Source organism: Rutilus rutilus (assembly GCF_951802725.1).
Source record: "Rutilus rutilus genome assembly, chromosome: 10".
In the NCBI taxonomy this organism is placed as follows: Eukaryota; Metazoa; Chordata; class Actinopteri; order Cypriniformes; family Leuciscidae; genus Rutilus; species Rutilus rutilus.
In genome coordinates, this window is record NC_140215.1 from 4,383,869 (window position 1) to 4,402,500 (window position 18,632).

An 18,632-nucleotide genomic window follows, 5' to 3' on the forward strand; every position below is an offset into this window, starting at 1 on the left:
AAATGTAATATGTTTGATGCTGTTATCTATCTATCTATCTATCTATCTATCTATCTATCTATCTATCTATCTATCTATCTATCTATCTATCTCTATAGCATCCATCCATGCATCCATCCATCCATGCATCCATCCATTCGTCTGCCTGTCTGAGACTTTTTAAGGCAAGGGTTTGTCAAGCTATGAATCAGAATTTGCCTTGACAAACTTTTTCCCACTTAGAGATTTACGACCCAACAAGGAGCGCTTTAACAAAGAGAATTTTTATTCAATACATACCGTTTAAGTAACGCACAATAAATACACATTATAATAGATCATTCATAAGAAATACTGAAAACAGAACGAGAACTGCGATTCTAACTGGTAACATCATGATATGACAGCTCCTGTCTGGTGCCAGTTCACCCGGTCCCGCTTTAGTGACATTACATCTGTACACGTGTCTTTCATATCCCATAATGCATCAAAGATTGAGGTCTGTTGTACCAGCACTGTGTGTGTAAGTCAAGAGGTGAAATAAAGACAAATCAATTCTAGAAGGCAAAACAGTGTGAATTTGCCTTCGTAGGATCTGAAACAATGGCAAAAATGAATTAGAAAATGAAGGCATTCGCGTTTAAGTAAACCACTGGTTACTTCAGCCAAGGCAGTGATCCAGTGCTGCGTCCTCCAGATTCCCAAACAACATTCATCTGAAAACACTTCGCTTGCTTTATCTTTACAGGGGGATATCTCTGCACCACTGGCAGCCATGATCCCAGCCGCTATTATAATTATATGATAAACAGTGGAAATTGAGATTAAGAGTCATAATTATGACTATGAATAATGCTAAAACAATAATGACCTCAGAAGTCGAAAGTGACAAAAAGTCACACACACAAAATCATAATATTAGTCACGATTTTTGACGTCATCATTTTTTTTTTGTCAATTTCGACTTTTAATGGCATAGTTATAAGAAAAAGTCTGAATTTTTTATCATAATTATGACATTTTATCATAATTTTGACTATTTATTTCATCGTTTTGATTTTGACCGTCAATTTTGACCTTTATCTCATAATTATGGCTGAGAATGTAATAAACATGACTTAATTATGACATTAATTATGCGTCGGAAATGGCTCTCCATAGGGGAAAGTAATCATACACCTCTCCAGGCCAAATGTTTTGAGGTATATTTCATGTCTGTAGCATAAAGAGTTGCTGTCTGGATTAAAACATGAGGGAAAAGGTCTTACTTATAGTTGTCTCTGCAATATTAAGATGGAATAGAGTTTTTAAAGGACACATTTCACCTTTTAAGGATCTGATCATGTCATTACCGCCCCACGAGGTCATGCTACAATGTCGATGGCATAAAAGGCATTTGATTGTCCTGTCTTGAGCTTATTGAGAGACTTTCTCCATTGGACAATGACTCTCTTTTTCATCAAGAGGATAAACAAACTGACAGAGGCATCATGTTTGTGCGTTAAAAACGGCTTTAAATCTAAACTCGTCAGTGCTTTAAGGTAATATTTCACACAAAAATGTCATTTAAACACCCTCGTGTCATTTTAAATATATATCTGTTGTTTTATAGTAGAATGAAGGGAATTTTTAGGGAAAACAAATAACGGTTTGGAACGACATGGATGAGGGTGAGTAAATAATGCCAATTTTTATTTTAGATGAGTTTTTCCTTCTGATGCGAAATGAATTCACTCCTTTGAATAAACATTAGCTTTAATGTGTGTCATTATCACACTGTAAACTATTGCACTTCACAAACAACTCTTCAGAATGATTTGTTCAGTCATAGCTTATTTTTAAATTAAATAACCGTACCAAGAATTATTCTTTTTTTTCTTTTTCTCTCGCTCTCAAAATCTTAAGCACAGTTATTGAGAGAATATTTTCACATCATGCCATAAAATATTTTCTATAAATTGAGAAAGATCTGTTCACCTTCCTGGCCTCCATCCATTCAATACTTTCAATTATGCAATAAATTTAAAGTATTTTTATTGTACAAACCTAATATTAGTTGTCTTTTCTTCTTTTTTTTTTAAATCATCTTCGCCTGACGGAAACGGAATGCTTCGTTCGCAGTAACTTGATGCATTTCAAAGTGCATTTCATCAGAAATCCCTGCATAATCCCAAATATAATGTAAGACTTTAGTATCTCAGAGTTTCATAAGACAAAGAGTTTGACCGCATTTTCATCATCTTAATCTGGTTTAAAAAGTTAAATCTGTTATCTAACTACTTTATGTCTTCTATCTGTCTTTTTAAAGCAAATGCAGATAGATATGATATATCATTTTCTTGTTAGTGTCATGGAAAAAAACATCCTTTATGTCTCCACTAAAAACTTGGAGATATGTTGTAAAAACATTATCTAAGGCTGTGTTCAGAATAGCATGCTAACATACTACTATGTATGCAGTATGTGTATTTAATGCACGCCCAAAAGTGCAGCGCACTTGCCGAAAGTACAATTTTGTCTTTCTTGACTCACCAAATGTAAAAACATTATGTTCATATATGTTAAGACATATAAATGAACCCTTAAAAAAGTAGCTAGTATACACTACGCAATATTCAGTAAGTAGTAAGCAAGTATTCCATTGGGAACACAGCCAAAGACATGGCCCCGCCCCCTTCAGTGCTCAGGTAACGATTGGTTACAGTTCTGTGTAACGTCAGCCAATGGAAAAGTGCAATTATGTTGAGGAAATGTATTGTGTTCACAACTTAAATATCATGGTTTTGGTTTTGTAAGCAAAGGCAAATGAACAGCACACATTTTAAGAGCCGTTTTCATGCTTTCACCAACTCTTTAAAAGCATGAATTATGTGTACGAAAACGCAACAGTATTATTTTCTCTTTTACAGTACATTGAACTCTTACAAAACCATAAACCAGCGATGAAAGCTAAAAAAAAAAAAACATGCTTTTATCAAACATTTAGATATACACTTACTTCAGAACACTAACAGCAACAATCTTTTTTCAGTTTTTTTTTTTTTGCACCACGAACACAAGATACATAGAAAAGTTCTATCCACATTTCTGCTCAAAACTAGAACTTTTGAAATTACAAGAAACCTTGCAGGAGACTAAGATCAGGAATACACTTCACGCTAGTATGTAAACGCAATTTTTTGGCCAACATTTTACAAGCACGGACTCCTAGTTCACCCACAAATTAAAGGGTTAGTTCACCAAAAAAATGAAAATTATCCCATAATTGACTCACCCTCAAGCCATCCTAGGGGTATATGACTTTCTTCTTTCAACCGAACACAATCAGAGTTGATATTAAAAAATATCCTGGCTCTTCCAAGCTTTATAATGAGAGTGAATAGAGCCTGAGATTTTAAAGCCCAAAAAAGCGCATCAATCCATCATAAAAGTAACCCATATGGCTCCAGTGGGTTAATAAAGCCTTCTGAAGAGAAGCGTTGTTTTTTGTGAGAAAAATATCCATATTTATAACTTCATAAACTATAATCACTGCCGTATGCAAGTCGAGCTCCGGCATTTACATTTTGGGGTGAACTATCCCTTTAAGCTCTCGTTCTGTAGGTAACGCAACTCAAGGTGGCGCTAGAATAACTTCTGTTGCATTAAAAACAATGGGTCTCCTTCACTAAACGTGTGTATGCACAAATTTGTTGTTTTTCAAAACGTTTTCATGAATTTCCGTACTAAAATTTTTTTTAGAGAAAATGAACAACTGAAACTAAAATCACATACTCTGAGTGGCCTTCTAGTTTTAAAGGTACACTGTGTAGTTTTTTAAGTATTTTATTAGCTAAAATCAATGTCTTTATTCATAAATGTGTCCTCATTGGTGTAAATTTACCTCTGCCAATGATCTGACTTATCCTCGCAAGCGAAGAATTTCTTATCTTTATTTACATTGGACGGGCAAGTCCAAGGAGCCATTTTGAAAAACTATAATAGCAGAGAGGGACAAAAAGCACTAGCCTACCTCAACGCGTTTCCACAACGTGTTTTCGTTCAGAGCCAGCGTCACGTGACTGAAACCAGCTGAAACGGACAAGGAGATCAGTGAGAGGCGCTTGTCACTGCCCCGGCACATTTGAAAGGCTGCACTGCACGGTACTTCATAATGCAGGATCATACTTATGCCGAGCCACAGGAGAAGGAATCCTCGTCGCCAATTTAAAAGGAAACGTGACCGGCGAAACCTCATCACCCGAACGAAAACTCGATGAAGTGCTATTGGAAGACATGTTGTCATAGCTTCTCGGTACATAACGGCCACCGTAGTTGCAACACGCATTTGAAAAAGCGAGGCGCTAGAGAGCACTAAATTTCACTGTTCCTACACAGTGTACCTTTAAGATTACGTTTCATAAGTAGATATGTCATCTTAAATATATTTCATCATATACAACGAAAAAGTAAGAAAAGTTGCTGGGTTTCTCTGTATAACAACGCAGATACGCATATGAGGATCTTATTGCACAAACTCTCTTTAGAAAGCGTCACATGGTTGCTGAGAGTGACGAAAGGCTGTAAAAGAAAATGTTGTACGGAAAGTACAAAATGTATTATGCAAATGACTAACACAAAGGCCTTGTTTACACCTGATATCAAGATGCGTTTTGGTCAATCGGATCACAAGTGGACGACTCTAAATACAGGTGTAAACGGGGTCTAAGCGTTTTGAGCTTGTTCACTTTCGACCACTTCCAGAGGTAGTCGAGAACGCATTCGACCGGATTGCTTTCGTAGTGTAAACGCTCATGTGGTCGAATGCATTAGAACAGCCGAAAAATACCAGCTACTCTCCGTCTACGCATCTAACACATAAACATTATGGGAAGTGCGCCAGCCAGACGGGATTTCAACTTTGTTGGCTAAAGACCCAAGTTTGGTTTGTAGATGAAAAACATACCAAGCACAATGTTCTCTCACCATTCCTGATTTCTAAAAGAGACGGATTAAAACACCAGGTGTAAACAGGGCCATAGTCGCTCATCTAGAATACTCCAAATTCATTAACATTACAATGAGGTTGAGATCAAATTGATGTGTTCAATTAGGCGAAATTTCGTGCAAATATTCTCCTGTGCATACAAAAACCCATGCAAATATTAGTGAACGAGACCCACTGTGTTATTGAAATCTAGAAGCGTTTGCGTTTGCATACTTACGTAGAGAATGTTTCAAACCTAACGCTTATCACACACTCTGATTTTGCAGTTTAAATCATTTTTGTTCTTTGCAAAGTTCAGTAAAAATACGTATTTTTGGATCCGACCCCCTCCCCCGCCCTCCCCCTCCCCCAAACGTCAAACAGGAAATTTGTCAGAATGAAACATCGAAGGCTGCTTTTATACTCTTGCCGCTTTCTTAATCTAAACCGGAGTGGGTTCGGGGAAAGCGTCCAGTAAAGTAGGTCCTTTCGTGTTGTCCGCTAGCGAAACGTCGGGCAGATTGCGAGACATCTCCTTTGGCTGTTCAGCTACGTAACAGTTCCCGTTGGCGTTGTATCCTGTATCCTGCGTATTGTTGTTCAGATAGTTTTGGAATTCCATCTGGTTCAGCTCTCCTGATTGGCTGAGGAAGGTCCCTTTGGATTGGACGCTTTTATCCGGCTCTGGGGCGCAACAGCCAATCACGGCCAAGTGGTGATTGGCGTATGGCTGCTCGGGCTGCTGGGAGAAGTCTGTGTATTGGTCAGCGGTCACATTGAAGGGACCCTGAGACATGACCCTACTGGAGTCATTGACTCTGTCTTGATAGGAGGCCGTGTCCCCTATGTAGGGCTCACTAGATTGGTTGGCAGAGGCTAAAAGTACGGATGGACTAGCGTTTTCCATCGGGTAGTACTCCGCGGTGGAGTTGATGAAGTAGGAGTTGCCGTTTGTTTGGTTGTCCGACGTGACCGTATTCTCTGAGTAACACATCACGGAAGTGGGCGGAGCCACCTCGCTATTGGCCAATCCCGCGTCAAACTCCTCCGTCTTGTCTTCGTCCTCGTCGTCGTCTTCCTCCTCAGAGTCGCTATTGGCCAAGCTCTGTGTGCTGGAGTCGGACAGACTGCACAGACTGCTGCTCTCATCCTCGTCATCTTCGTTCTCCTCATCTTCGTCATCTTCTTCGTCCTCCTCTTCGTCCTCCTCGTCTTCCTCTTCCTCCTCCTCGTCTTCCAAGGCCTCGTCGATGTCGTCGCCAGTCTGCAGATGCATGATGGTGGTCTGCGGGACTGTATCCGGGATTGCGTATTCCAGTGAATGCTGGCCCGTCGCCATCGGGCTGCAGTGACCGTTTGGATCGCTGTGGAATCCGTTGCCGACCGTCGAGACGGATCCGGGATTCTGCTGCTGCTCACGACTCTTCTCCAGTTCCAGCTTCATGATGGTGTGCAGAAAGTGAGTCCGCACTCGGATGGGGTTAAACTCGATCCTGCCGGCTGCGTTGCTGCAGCCCTCTTTTGTGCAGCCACACGGGAATGACATACGGTCCACCTGTGGACATCCAAGAACACTTGAGCACAGGCCAGTTTAGGATTACACACAGCAGGAATGATCTAAATAAAGCTCCTCTCTCTTCTGAAGACTCGATGTACCGCGTAAAATGTAACCAGCTGTACCTACGTCTGCTGTCTAACATCTTAATCAGTTTTAACAGGGCATACCTCCATTAAACTTTAGACATCTTAATCGTTTTTGCTCGTTAGTCTGCTATGCTAGATTTCTTTCATAGGCTTTGCTTTACTACAGTATAGGGAATGAGGACCCTCTTAAAGGGATATAAATCAAAACCTGATGTGGTTCTAGCAACTGAATGAGTCTCAAGAACATGTTGGGGTCATAGTTCACTTTAAAAAAAAAAAAAGCTTAATGAAGCCTATTTTAATGACAATTAAAGGTTGTTTTGCATTATTTTTTAAGCACGTTTTACCTCTTTTTGTAATTACCGTTCTGTGAAAAGGATTATTTAATTATTACCTTAATCAATACCTTAAATTATATTAATGATCAATTTGTCAAATAAATAAAATAAAAAGTATTAATATTAAAATGTATCATAAAAAAAATCATAATATTTTAATAGTTATTAGTAAATATAAAAATGATATAATTTAGAATATTTACATTGCAAAATGTTTATACATCATGGTCGTATTTGTCTTTATACTAATTAAACAAAATATTGTATTGCAAAATAGATATACTGTAAAAACATGAGTAGTACATTAATGAGAATCTAATTAGAATCATCACTGAAAATCAAAAGTAAAATGTATGCATTATTACAGTAATGAAAATAATGTCACAATGCAAAAAAATCTTAATGGTTTAAAGAAATGTATTTATTTAAAAATAATATTAATGCTTTTTGAATGTTAATAGTACACATAAACATTATATAATATTTACATTGTAAAATGTAAATGTCACAATGCAATTTTTTTATAAAATAGGCTGCATTTCCTTAAATCAATAGACATACTTTATTTAATTTATAATTTTTATGTGTGAGTGTGTGTGAGATTTTTGTTTGATTAACTTGAAATATTAATTTATTCGGAAGCACTTTTTTTTTTAACAGTACTCTTCCCCATGTACATACGAACTTATTATAGTAATAGCAATAACTGGGTAATAACTAGGTACTAACCTTGAACCTAGCCCTAAACCTAACCTTAACCCATGTAGTTACCTTATATTAACCAGTATTTTCCTAGATAAGTACACTAAGTACACGTAAGTGCACGTATACTGTCAAATAAAGTGCAACCATTCATTCAATTATTAATTATTATATAAATAATTAGAACTAGAACTAGAATTCCTCAGCGGTGATAACATGTGTTTAACAGGTGTATGTGTGTGTTTGCTCATCATACCTGACACTTGATGCCGGCAAGGCTGCATGTACAGGTCTCGGGGTCACAGAAGAGTCTGCAGTCACAGCCACAGTCTTCCCTGGACACCCTGATGGCTCGAAGCTCGTGTTTCTCCTCCACGTCCAGCTTCTTGACGCCGGATGAGCGCAGAAGAGCGCGTCGCTTCTTAGTGGTCAGAGGCTGAAGGAAGAAGTATTCGTCCACCTCTGTGTTATCAATGTCCAGGTCATCGTCAGAGATGTCGTCCAGCGTGAGAGCGTTGGCCTCGTCGGACTCCACCGCGCCGTTCTTCGTCAACTGAGGAGCATGCAAAAGGTCAAATTTCATGAAGGCATTCACAATATATCCAATAGCAAACGTATGTTTTCTTTTCGCGTACCCGCAGCCGGATGGAGTTGAGTTTCTCCTCTTTCAAGTGGTCTCGGAGCATGTCTCTGTGGATCCTCTCCTGCTCCATGGCGAACTCTCCCAGTGTGTACTGGCGCACGCAGCTGTGCCTGCTGGACATGCCCAGTGTACTGCCACCCTGACTGGGCACGCTGGTGAATCCCTGCCGCCGGCTGAAGTAATACACCGTCACCTTCTCAAAGTGCACCCTCCTCGTCCTCATCCGCTTCTCTCGCTTCAGGATCGACGATGCTAAAAAGACATTCAGTTAAAGGTAAGTAAAATTACAGCTTGGTTATTCAATTTGAAAGACACTAACATGCATCTTGCATGTGACAGCACAGCGATTTGAGGACTAGGATATAGGGCTGAGTGATGGATTAAATATTTACAATATTTGATTTTGTCGACGATATAAAATTTCCAATATTCAGAATTTCACAATGATTTATCTATATTAAATGAATGCATTTGGCAGATGCTTTTATACAAAGCGACTAGCATTCAATTTATAAATTATAAGTCCATGCATGACCTGGGAATCAAACCCATGACCTTGCTGTTGCTGGCACAATGCACTACTGTTAGAGCTAGAGGAATGAATTAGGGTTGGGAGAACTTTTGCCAAACATATAATATGCTAGAAACATAATAATCAGTGCAATAATGATCCGATCTTAGAATCTAAGCCTATTTAAATCCAAACAGCAATTTTTGGCCGGGCAGTGTATATTCAGTATATAGCGGCTTTGATTTAAACCTAACTAACATTGTTCAAAAGTCTAATTCATTTGCACAAATCAGTGCTTTCGACCTGTCCATTAAAATTAATTTATTTAAAATTATTCTGATTCAACAATTAACTTGCATTGTCTCTGCATGGCACTTTACTCGGCACTTTCAGTGTCAGGGAAAGTTACTTTTTAAAGTAATGCATTACAAAACTAGCCTGGCTAACGTCAGACCTGGTCTCATTGAGACGTGGTCTGGGAACCACATGTTCATTTTCTCGTATTTGAGGCGTGGTTTACGAATGCCCAGAGCCGTTTATTGGGCGCTACGAATGTCTATCAGTGCGCCTGTACGTAGCTCATAGCCAGTCGTTTCAATTATACCAGATGACGTATGTAGAGCGACAGAAATTCGACGAGGAAGAAGACGAAATAAACTTGCGTTCTAAACTACTTAGAACACTATCTAAGGCTGCATCGAAAGGTAACTTCGCGTCTGATGCCATATTGGATCCATAGATATAAACAAACTGCTTCGGTGTGTCGCATAGACGTCATCATCGTCTTGCTGCTCCCTCCCCGTTCTGTGATTGGTTCCCTTTTTGAGGGGAAAATCTGGTCCATGGTGTCCAGGCTGCCTAGCAGCGTGAATAAAATCGCAGCATGGGGAAACCCAGGCTATTACAAAACTGCTTTACTCCCTAAAAACTAACTAACGCCATAACTTGTTTACTTTTTCTCGCCTGGTCTGGGCTTGCTTGTTTTTTGTTTTGTTTTGTTGTTTTTTTTTTATAAATTTTTTGGCAAATGTAAAAGCCGTTTCACACTAAAAGTGAGGCTGAAGGAAATGCAAATTAAACAAACTAAACAGACACACGCTTGAGGAGGCCATTATAAGTCCACAAGTCTGCAAGTGCAATGAAGTGTGCCATTTGGGACAGGGCCAACGCTTCTGCACTTGCTCCCGATTTCTCTCAACATGGTAACAAAGTAAGAAAAACAAAGTAACTTTCGTTACTTATTTGAAAAAGTAACACTTGATATTTTGTTGTGAATTTAAAAGTAATGCATTACTTTAATAGTTACTTGAAAAAAGTAATCTGATTACTCGTAATCCATTACCCCCAACACTGCTTGTTTTAAAATATTTTTTACTTTTTTAATGTTATTGGTGCATAAGAATGAAAATGAATACATTTCATTAATCTGTTCATTTAGTGGCATTTTCATTTAGTAAGCATTTTGCTGGTTTAAGATAGTTTAGCTAATCTCTCTGCCTGGCCCAGCTGAAAAAATTTAAATAACATAAAATAAAAACACTAATATTGTAATAACCGTTTTCTATTTGAATACCTATTTTACATCTACTTTATTTCTGTGATCAAAGCTGAATTTTCAGCATCATTACTCCAGTCTCCAGTGTCACATGATCCTTCAGAAATCATTATAATATGATGATTTGCTGCTCAAGAAACATTTCTGATTATTATCAACTTTGAAAACAGTTGTGTTGCTTCATACTATATCTTTGATAGAAGTTTAATGGAAATTATTTGTTACATTATAAATGTATTTACTATCACTTTTAGAAGTGTATATTTATGAAACTTTTGTAAAGGAGTATTTCACAGCTGTAATACATTCTCCTCTGCTCCTCTAGTGGTCCCACGGTCCTCTGCACGCCTCTGGCTCTTATTGTTTGGCCATTTATAGGGGGATGGTAAATATAGCCTGTATAAATATCCCCAGTTTTGGCCTCCACAAGAGTGGAGTTTCCCTGATACTCTCTCCCACAGCTCCCTTCATGTCTGACACAAACAGGACAAATAAGAACCATCTGCTGCTGCCGGTCCCCCGCCCAGAAACACCAGCAGAATACATTACACACACACATGAGTGTGTGCACTGCGCTTAACCTAGTCTGACTCAGGAACTCCAGCAGAACTGAAGCAAACTGTGCTTTCTGAGTGCAGAGGCGAAGTGTTGAAGAAGAATTAGGCAGAGGCTGATTGGTTGAGAAAATGACTTGAAAAGCAATTTCAGTTTTACACGAGAGTCCTGATACAAGTCTTTTTTCTTTAGACGCACTATGGATAGGTGACTCAAAAACAAACAAACAAACAAAACGTACACTTCCAGGTTATATTAACTCTTAATTTAGCATATTAACTCTCATATTATAATGGCTTCCACAGAACATGTGACACTGAAGACTGGAGTAATGATGCTAAAAAATGAGCTTTGATCATAAATTACATTTTCAAATATATTTACATAGAAAACAAGTTATTTTAAATTGTAATAATATTTCACAATACTACTGGTTTTACTTTATTTTTAAGCCTCGGTGTTGGTGAGCAAAAGGAACTTCTTTTAAAATATTATTTTTATAATAAAAATACACTTTTATCCAACGCGACTTACATTGCATTTCAAGGTACACATCTTACTTTCTTATCAGTTCTTGCTTTCCCTGGGAACCGAACCCATGACCTTGGCGTTGCAAGCGCCAACACTCCACTGTTTGAGCTACAGGAAAGCCCTTTATTGTAATATCTTACCGACCACAAGAATTTGGACAGTACATTGCCGTATCATGTGCATACCAAGGTAAATGAATATGGCAATCAGTTTAGTGCCATGTGTATTATCCTTTCATGCCACCAAAGGGTTTGCATCTAACAGACACTGGCTTTTCATCATGTTTAATTTGCTGAAAATAGTTCCAGGAATCCAGCTCAGCAGGTTGATTTGAACATCAGTAATTTACGATTATGAGCTACATTTCACATCTTAATGTAGATGTAACCTCTCTCTGAAGCTGTGCTGAAAGAGCAACGCTTTCTAAAGGAGGAATCAGACGTCCTCTGGGACTCGCTGCACTGTGGGTCATCCGCAGACATCTGGTGCACATAAACTTCTAATTATTTTTAATGACGGAATCAAAGTGGAGGAGCGTCACAAAACATTAAAGACCTCAGAGAGGTGATGGAGAGCTCGAATTTAACAGGGGCAAAAAGCTGAAGAGCATCAGGAATGATTGACAAAACTGGCTTCCTAAAACAACTTCTCACAGAACAGCTCGGTTTATTTGGCCTTAATTAATCCGTGTTTATTTTAGAAGTGGTCACTCTTTGTGGCTTTGTGTTTGCTTTACGAAAAGTTACCTCGTCTGACTCAGGAAATTCAGAACTGAAGCAGAGCACTTTACTGCAAACAATGGTTCCCATTCAGTCAGTCACGTTCGACGTTACGTCGAACTGACGTCATGGGATCTCGCCTGGGGGCAAAATCACCTCCAAGTGGTAACAAAACAAGCCAATGGACATTGGCCTGTGAGATTTTCATGCTGAGCCACACCTACCTGTATACACCTACAGGTATAAATATGATCGGCATTACTCACTTCATTCATGTTTTGCTTCGGAGCCGAGCCGTTGTGAATAGCGATCGCTCATTCCAGTCACTCCAGTGAAGTGGATTCTCGTGCAGAGAAACAGCAATTTTAATTGCTAAAAAGAGCTTATTTCTGAGGAGATCTCTCCTGCCGGAGTGAGGGCGCATACAGTGGTGATTCGCATCCTAAAAAGGGCTATGCACAGATAAGTGCAGCATTTCACCTCTCTGTGCTTTGGTGCATAAGAGCAGATTTCCTAAAAGAGCAAGCACACCTATTCATGTTAGATCATTAGCCTCTCCGTCCGTGCATTCCTGGATGCAGTCGTTTCCCATACTCATCTGACGGACACAATCGCTGTCTCACATGCCTAGCATGCTGGGACGGCATTCACGGGTGGTTTATGTTCTCGCATGGCAACATGACGCGTCGGCACGCGGGTCGTGACTCTCCTTTCTCGTAAAGGCTTGAGTCCCTTTTGTTGTTGCCCAGCCGCCGCTTGTGTGTAAAAGCACAGCCGCGGGTCTGCTCAACACTTTGGGAGACTGAGGGTTACAGCGAGAGCTTTCCAGCGGGAAAACCCCCCGCGGTCTGGATGATTGGTTTCGGGACTCAGAGCGCGACGCGAAGATCACCTTGCCCCAACCCCGTGCCTTTCTTCCTGGAAGTGCATGAAGAGCTTTGGTAGTATGGAGATACATTAGTGCACATTCAAAGTTTTTCTTCTCTCACTACCCTCAACTGTGAGGCGGTCAGGGGGTTCGTGGGGATTTATTTATTTATCGTGCAATTGCGGTGCATTTATACCTGCAAAGTGTCACCACCTGGAGCTCTGGCTGCTAAGCCTCACAGTGCCGCTGGACAGACCATCTCCACCTTGGATAAAATGGCCATCCTGCAGATAAAAACGCTCAATGCACAAGGGTAGTTCTGAGCCGGGGTTGATGCAGGACATGTGCACAGTGACTGACCTCGCTGTCTGGGCGATGGAAATCACGGCGTGGGCCCTCTGTGTCCACCTTGGTGGTCCGGGAACGCCATCTCTGGCTAAACCTTGCAGAGATGCGAGATGGCCATTCCTCTCTAACAGAGAGATACAAGCGTTCCCCACTTGGTGAATCCTGAGTCGAGTTCATCCAGCATCCTTTTGGCAGAGGGGCACGCTTCCCCAGCGTTAACAACACTGGTCATGGCTGGAAAACAATGGGACTTGAGATCCGAAGCACTCTTCCACGTGAAATGTCACGATAAAGAACAGCAGCTACGACCGTCCACATAGTAAGTCCTGTCCCTTCCATCCAATTTGGTGTGGAGGACTTCCCCTCAGGCTTATTGGGGAGCTTGGTAGGTTCCGACATCGTGAGGGTAGTTGCCGAAAGGGCACGTGGCAGCTTGCTAGCATCTGCGTCTCCAACACTCGTAACACAGTTCAGTGGCTATGGTGCTTTCCATAGGGACCCCATGACGTCAGTCCGACGTAACGTTGAACTGACTGACTGAATGGGAACATCTAGGTTTCTAATGTAACCCCCATTCCCTAAAGGAGGGAACAGAGACGTTACATCCCCCCTGCCACAGCCCTGAACCACTGCTGAATAGCCGGGATCCCTGTCTCAGCTCCTCAGCAAAACATGAATGAAGTGATTAATGCTGGTCATATTTATACCCGTATGTCCGTATGTACGGGTAGGTGTGATCCGGCATGCAAATCTCACTGGCCAATATCCATTGGCTCATTTTGTTACCACTTGAAGGTGATTGGGCTCCCAGTTCTCCTTTAGGGAACGGTGGTTACATTAGTAACCTAGACGTTTCTCAGTGTTGAAGAAGAATTAGTTGTGTGTGATTGGTTGAAAAAAAAAAAAAAAAATTCCATGTGAGTCCCGATGCAATGACATTTTTATACTATGGAAAGGTGAATCTCAACACAAATAAAAAAATACCTACAGGTCACATTCTCATTATTGGAATTAGGTAATATTATGAAAACAACGTCTCAATGCAAAAAAGTCCGAAAGTAGGAGACCATTTCTATGCAAAATATAATTTCTTACTTTTATCTTTCAGATTACATGTGAAATATGACCCGGACATGTTCTTGACAGGTTTTGTGAAATTCACTGGTGTACTATGATAATACAATGGTATTTCTTTAAAGTACACTGCTATAACTTGTTACCCTTTATGGCTTATTATTTGCTTTATGATACTTTTTAAAAAAATGCTTTTTATGTAGTTTGGCAGCAGCTTCCCAGACACTGGATGTGTCAGAAATGCATCTTTCTAGAAATGATGACTGATGCTTTTCAGGTGAACTGCTCTTGAATGTCTTATTATAAAGTTACTTAAATGCCGTCTCATGTGCGCTTCAGCTTCTTAATGGTTAGCGGCACTGGGCCAGATGTTTTACGTTTATTGCGATGATGGATATTTTCTCAAGCCCCCTTCAGACAGCATGATGACGATCGATATCAAATCTCAGTGATGAATGTTCCTTTCAAAGGACCATTTTCTATTTTCTGCTACCAATTTCGAGCTAGCATTTTCCCTGGGGACATTCTCTTGGAAACGGCATTTCCCATCTTCCTTCTCGTATACCCACAATTCAGTGCTTTAATGGAATGAGACAATGTTTTGTGCCAGTTGTCATTACTTTTAAAGGAATAGTTCACCAAAAAATAAAACAAAATAGTCATATGGAGTCATTTTATAATACTTTTATGCTTATTTTTCATTTTTTATGTGGTCACTATAAAATGTTGCGTGATTGTTCAAAATGTTTCCTTTTGTGGTCCACTGAAAAAGAAATAACAGTACAGTTTTGGAACGACATGAAGGTGATTATTTATTTATAATAACTAGCCCTTTTTGTAGTTTTATGGCCTGGCAACCTTTCTCTTTTTAAAACTAGGCTACTTTTCTCTCATTCTTTTAAATATTCAATCAGTAATAATGTTATGATCATTTGTCAGCTTACGGTCACTATACATTTCAGAGTGAAAATTGTTTCAAAGGAAATCCTACAGCACTGTTTTGCTGCTGTCTCACCTGTCCGCTGCAGCATGTGTGTTGATGATGAGGATGATGATGCTGCTGCTGATGAAGAATGTGTGAAGTGCGAGGCCGATGGGTTGACGCTGTCGCTGCTGTCTCCGCTCTCAGTGCTCGATATCTCCTCCTCTTCCGACTCCCTCAGTGACGAGCAGGGCGACGCTCCCTCCACCTCCTCAAACTTCCTCTTCAGAATCCCACTCATGGCTGCCGTCAGGCTGCACGAGACATGAGAGAGAGAGAGTTCCTCAAGTAAAAATCACATTTATTTTCTCCACAGGAAAATGGATTTTTAACATTGCAATGATATATTGTGTTATTTTAGTGATAACTGCATTTTAATGATGCATGCTACTGGAGAAGCAACAATTCAGTGTGATTTCAACTACACTTCAAGAAAATTATATTTACTCCACACATAATCCTGGAAAGCGATCCACCAATCAGAGTCACTGATCAAATCGCTGTTACCATGTCAATGTAAATGACTGTAACTCCCATAAACCATTGCAAATTCTCCCCAAATTCCCCTATTTTTAATTATATTTTATTCTACATTATATTTACATCAGTGCTGTCAAATTGATTAATCGTGATAAATTGAATCTAACATAATTTTTTTAAATATGCTTGTGTGTGAATATATATATATATATATATATATATGTATGTATGCATGCATGTATGTATGTGTGTGTGTATGTATATATACACACACACACACACACACACACACACAGTATACAGTATATATATATATATATATATATTTAATTGTTATTTTATTTAATTAAAGAACATTCATATAAAAGCAATTTACTCTTACTTTCCTTTAGCAGATATTTATTCTGTTTATCTGGATAAATGTTTTTATACCCATATAAATAATATATGCCAACTGCATAAGTGTGTATATAAACATATATATATAATTCATCATTACATTTATATAGCGCTTTTCTCAGCACTCAAAGCGCTTTACATAGAAGGGGGAATCTCCTCAACCACCACCAATGTGCAGCATCCACCTGGATGATGCGACGGCCGCCATATTGTGCCAGAAAGCCCACCACACACCAGCTTACTGGTGTAGAGGAGACAGAGTAATGAAGCCAATCAGTATATAGGGATGATTAGGAGGCCATGATGGACAGAGGTCACTGGGAAAATTTGGCCAGGATGCCGGGGTTACACCCCTACTCTTTCGAAAGATTTTTTGTGACCACAGAGAGTCAGGACTTCGGTTTAACGTCTCATCCGAAGGACGGTGCTCTTTGACAGTATAGTGTCACCGTCACTACACTGGGGCGTTAGGACCCACACAGACCACAGGGCGAGCGCCCCCTACTGGCCTCACTAACACCTCTTCCAGCAGCAGCCTGGTTTTCCCAGGAGGTCTCGCATTCAGGTACTGACCAGACTCAACCCTGCTTAGCTTCAGTGGGTGACCAGTCTTGGGCTACAGGGTGATAAGGCTGCTGGCTCTCTCTCTCTATATATACACATTTACTATATTATTATAATTATGCATTTAACATAATCCTTTATCCAAAGCAAAATCACTGCATATGCATGTATTATTTTAGTTTATTTTTTATTTTTTAATATTGTATCATAATTTCTGACTCAATTCCATCATTTGCTATATGCTTCACAGGATGAGCATTCCCTCATGAAAGACTTTTAGCCTGTTTTTTTGTTGTTGCTTTTTACACTTTAAAATGTAATTCGTCTCAAAACCCAGGCCACTGGAAAAGTGGTCAGCTGCTGTTGCTCTATATCAAGCTTCCATTCGCTCTGATCCTCAAAGCACTCAATTAGTGATAAGCGGTAGAACACACATCCTCCTCTCCTCCTCGCTGCCATTGATCACCAGGCCTCACAGGACCACAGATGGAAGCAGAGGGGGAAAAAAAAAATACTAATTGAATTCTACCTCAACCTTCCAGGAAGTCACTTTTGTCTGTGTTTGATAGAGTGTCTTCAGGAAAGAAAACAAACTGGAAACTTGAGATGAGTTTTCAGAGTTGCACTCATAAACCAGCTTCAGGAATTTAGTAATCATAGCACAAGGACACAGCGTGACTGAAAATTAAAAGAAATGAGACTCAGAGGCTCAAATGTTCTGTAGACGGCTGTAAAAAAAAAGTTGGATCTTCAGAATTATTATTATTTTATTTTTTTTTACGAAAATCACTTGTTTTTACAATGAAGTGAAGTACCCAAGAGAAACTGAATCATTCCACTTAAAATTAGCCTGAAGGATGTTTATGGTTGCCAAGCGACATGATGCATTAATATAGAATGTGCGTCACATGTGTGTTTAGATATGATCTTGTGAAACCCAATAGCAACCATGTCGCAATGCCCTGGGAACCAACCCCAACATGGTGGGGTGATGGTGATGCTGAGTTTTGCACAGGTATGGCAAGTATCAATTTCTCCAGAAAATGTAGATTTCTGCTCTTGCCTGTAATAAACCTGTTCTTGTTTAACCTGTTGGATTGGACAGATTTCCTAAACCTGCAGTATAGCAGCAGCAGCAGCACATCCTGACAGTATCTTTTCCCTCTCGTCTCCTGCTTATTTCTGTAGCTACAATTGAGCCAGAAATGAGAAGAGTGAAACACACACACACACACACACACACGACGCAGAAGAGAGAGGACGACTGGCTGGCAGCCTCATTACTGAAGGAGGGAATGTGTTGTTTCACACTGCAAGTCTCACAGAGCCATCGTGTGTGTCTGAAGCCCCAGCAGAGCGACTGATGAACTGGGATTTTCGAGGTACAGGAACACTAAAATCTGGGCTGTGTTTTATGCCCTTCCCTCGCTAACTTCCCTCCGTCTCGTTCACTCGGACGTATGTCATTGCTAATGTTGCACGAGTGTTGTGTTTGTGTTTAAATTACACGCCATAATTCCGCATAATGAAAAGCTGATTTATTATGTACAGTTTTTTTTTTTCCTTATCAATTTGTTTTATTCACAATAGACCTGTATGCTTCGGTTGTTGGAGAAAATAAAATAAAAATTACACAAATAAAAATGATAGTACAATAACCTATAACAGTCAGCTTAAGGTGGCTACAAGCTTTTTGAAAGTCTCTAATGCTAATATCGTGAAATATTATTACAATTTTAAATAATTCTGTTCTATTTGAATATATATTAAAATG

At 39.6% G+C, this 18,632-nt stretch overlaps 1 protein-coding gene across 2 annotated transcripts in view; it reads right to left on the reverse strand.

The window, feature by feature from the left end:
* Positions 1-5,314: 5,314 nt before the first annotated feature.
* Positions 5,315-18,632, reverse strand: part of csrnp3 (cysteine-serine-rich nuclear protein 3) — a 50,557-nt gene continuing 37,239 nt past the window's right edge. For both annotated transcript variants that reach the window (XM_084421299.1, XM_084421300.1), the window contains 4 exons: positions 15,449-15,669; positions 8,265-8,524; positions 7,886-8,182; positions 5,315-6,500 (listed from right to left, as the gene is read on the reverse strand). In XM_084421299.1, coding sequence (XP_084277425.1) covers positions 5,388-6,500; positions 7,886-8,182; positions 8,265-8,524; positions 15,449-15,669 — 1,891 coding nt within the window. In that variant the 3' untranslated portion in view covers positions 5,315-5,387. The remainder of the gene's footprint in view (positions 6,501-7,885; positions 8,183-8,264; positions 8,525-15,448; positions 15,670-18,632) is intronic.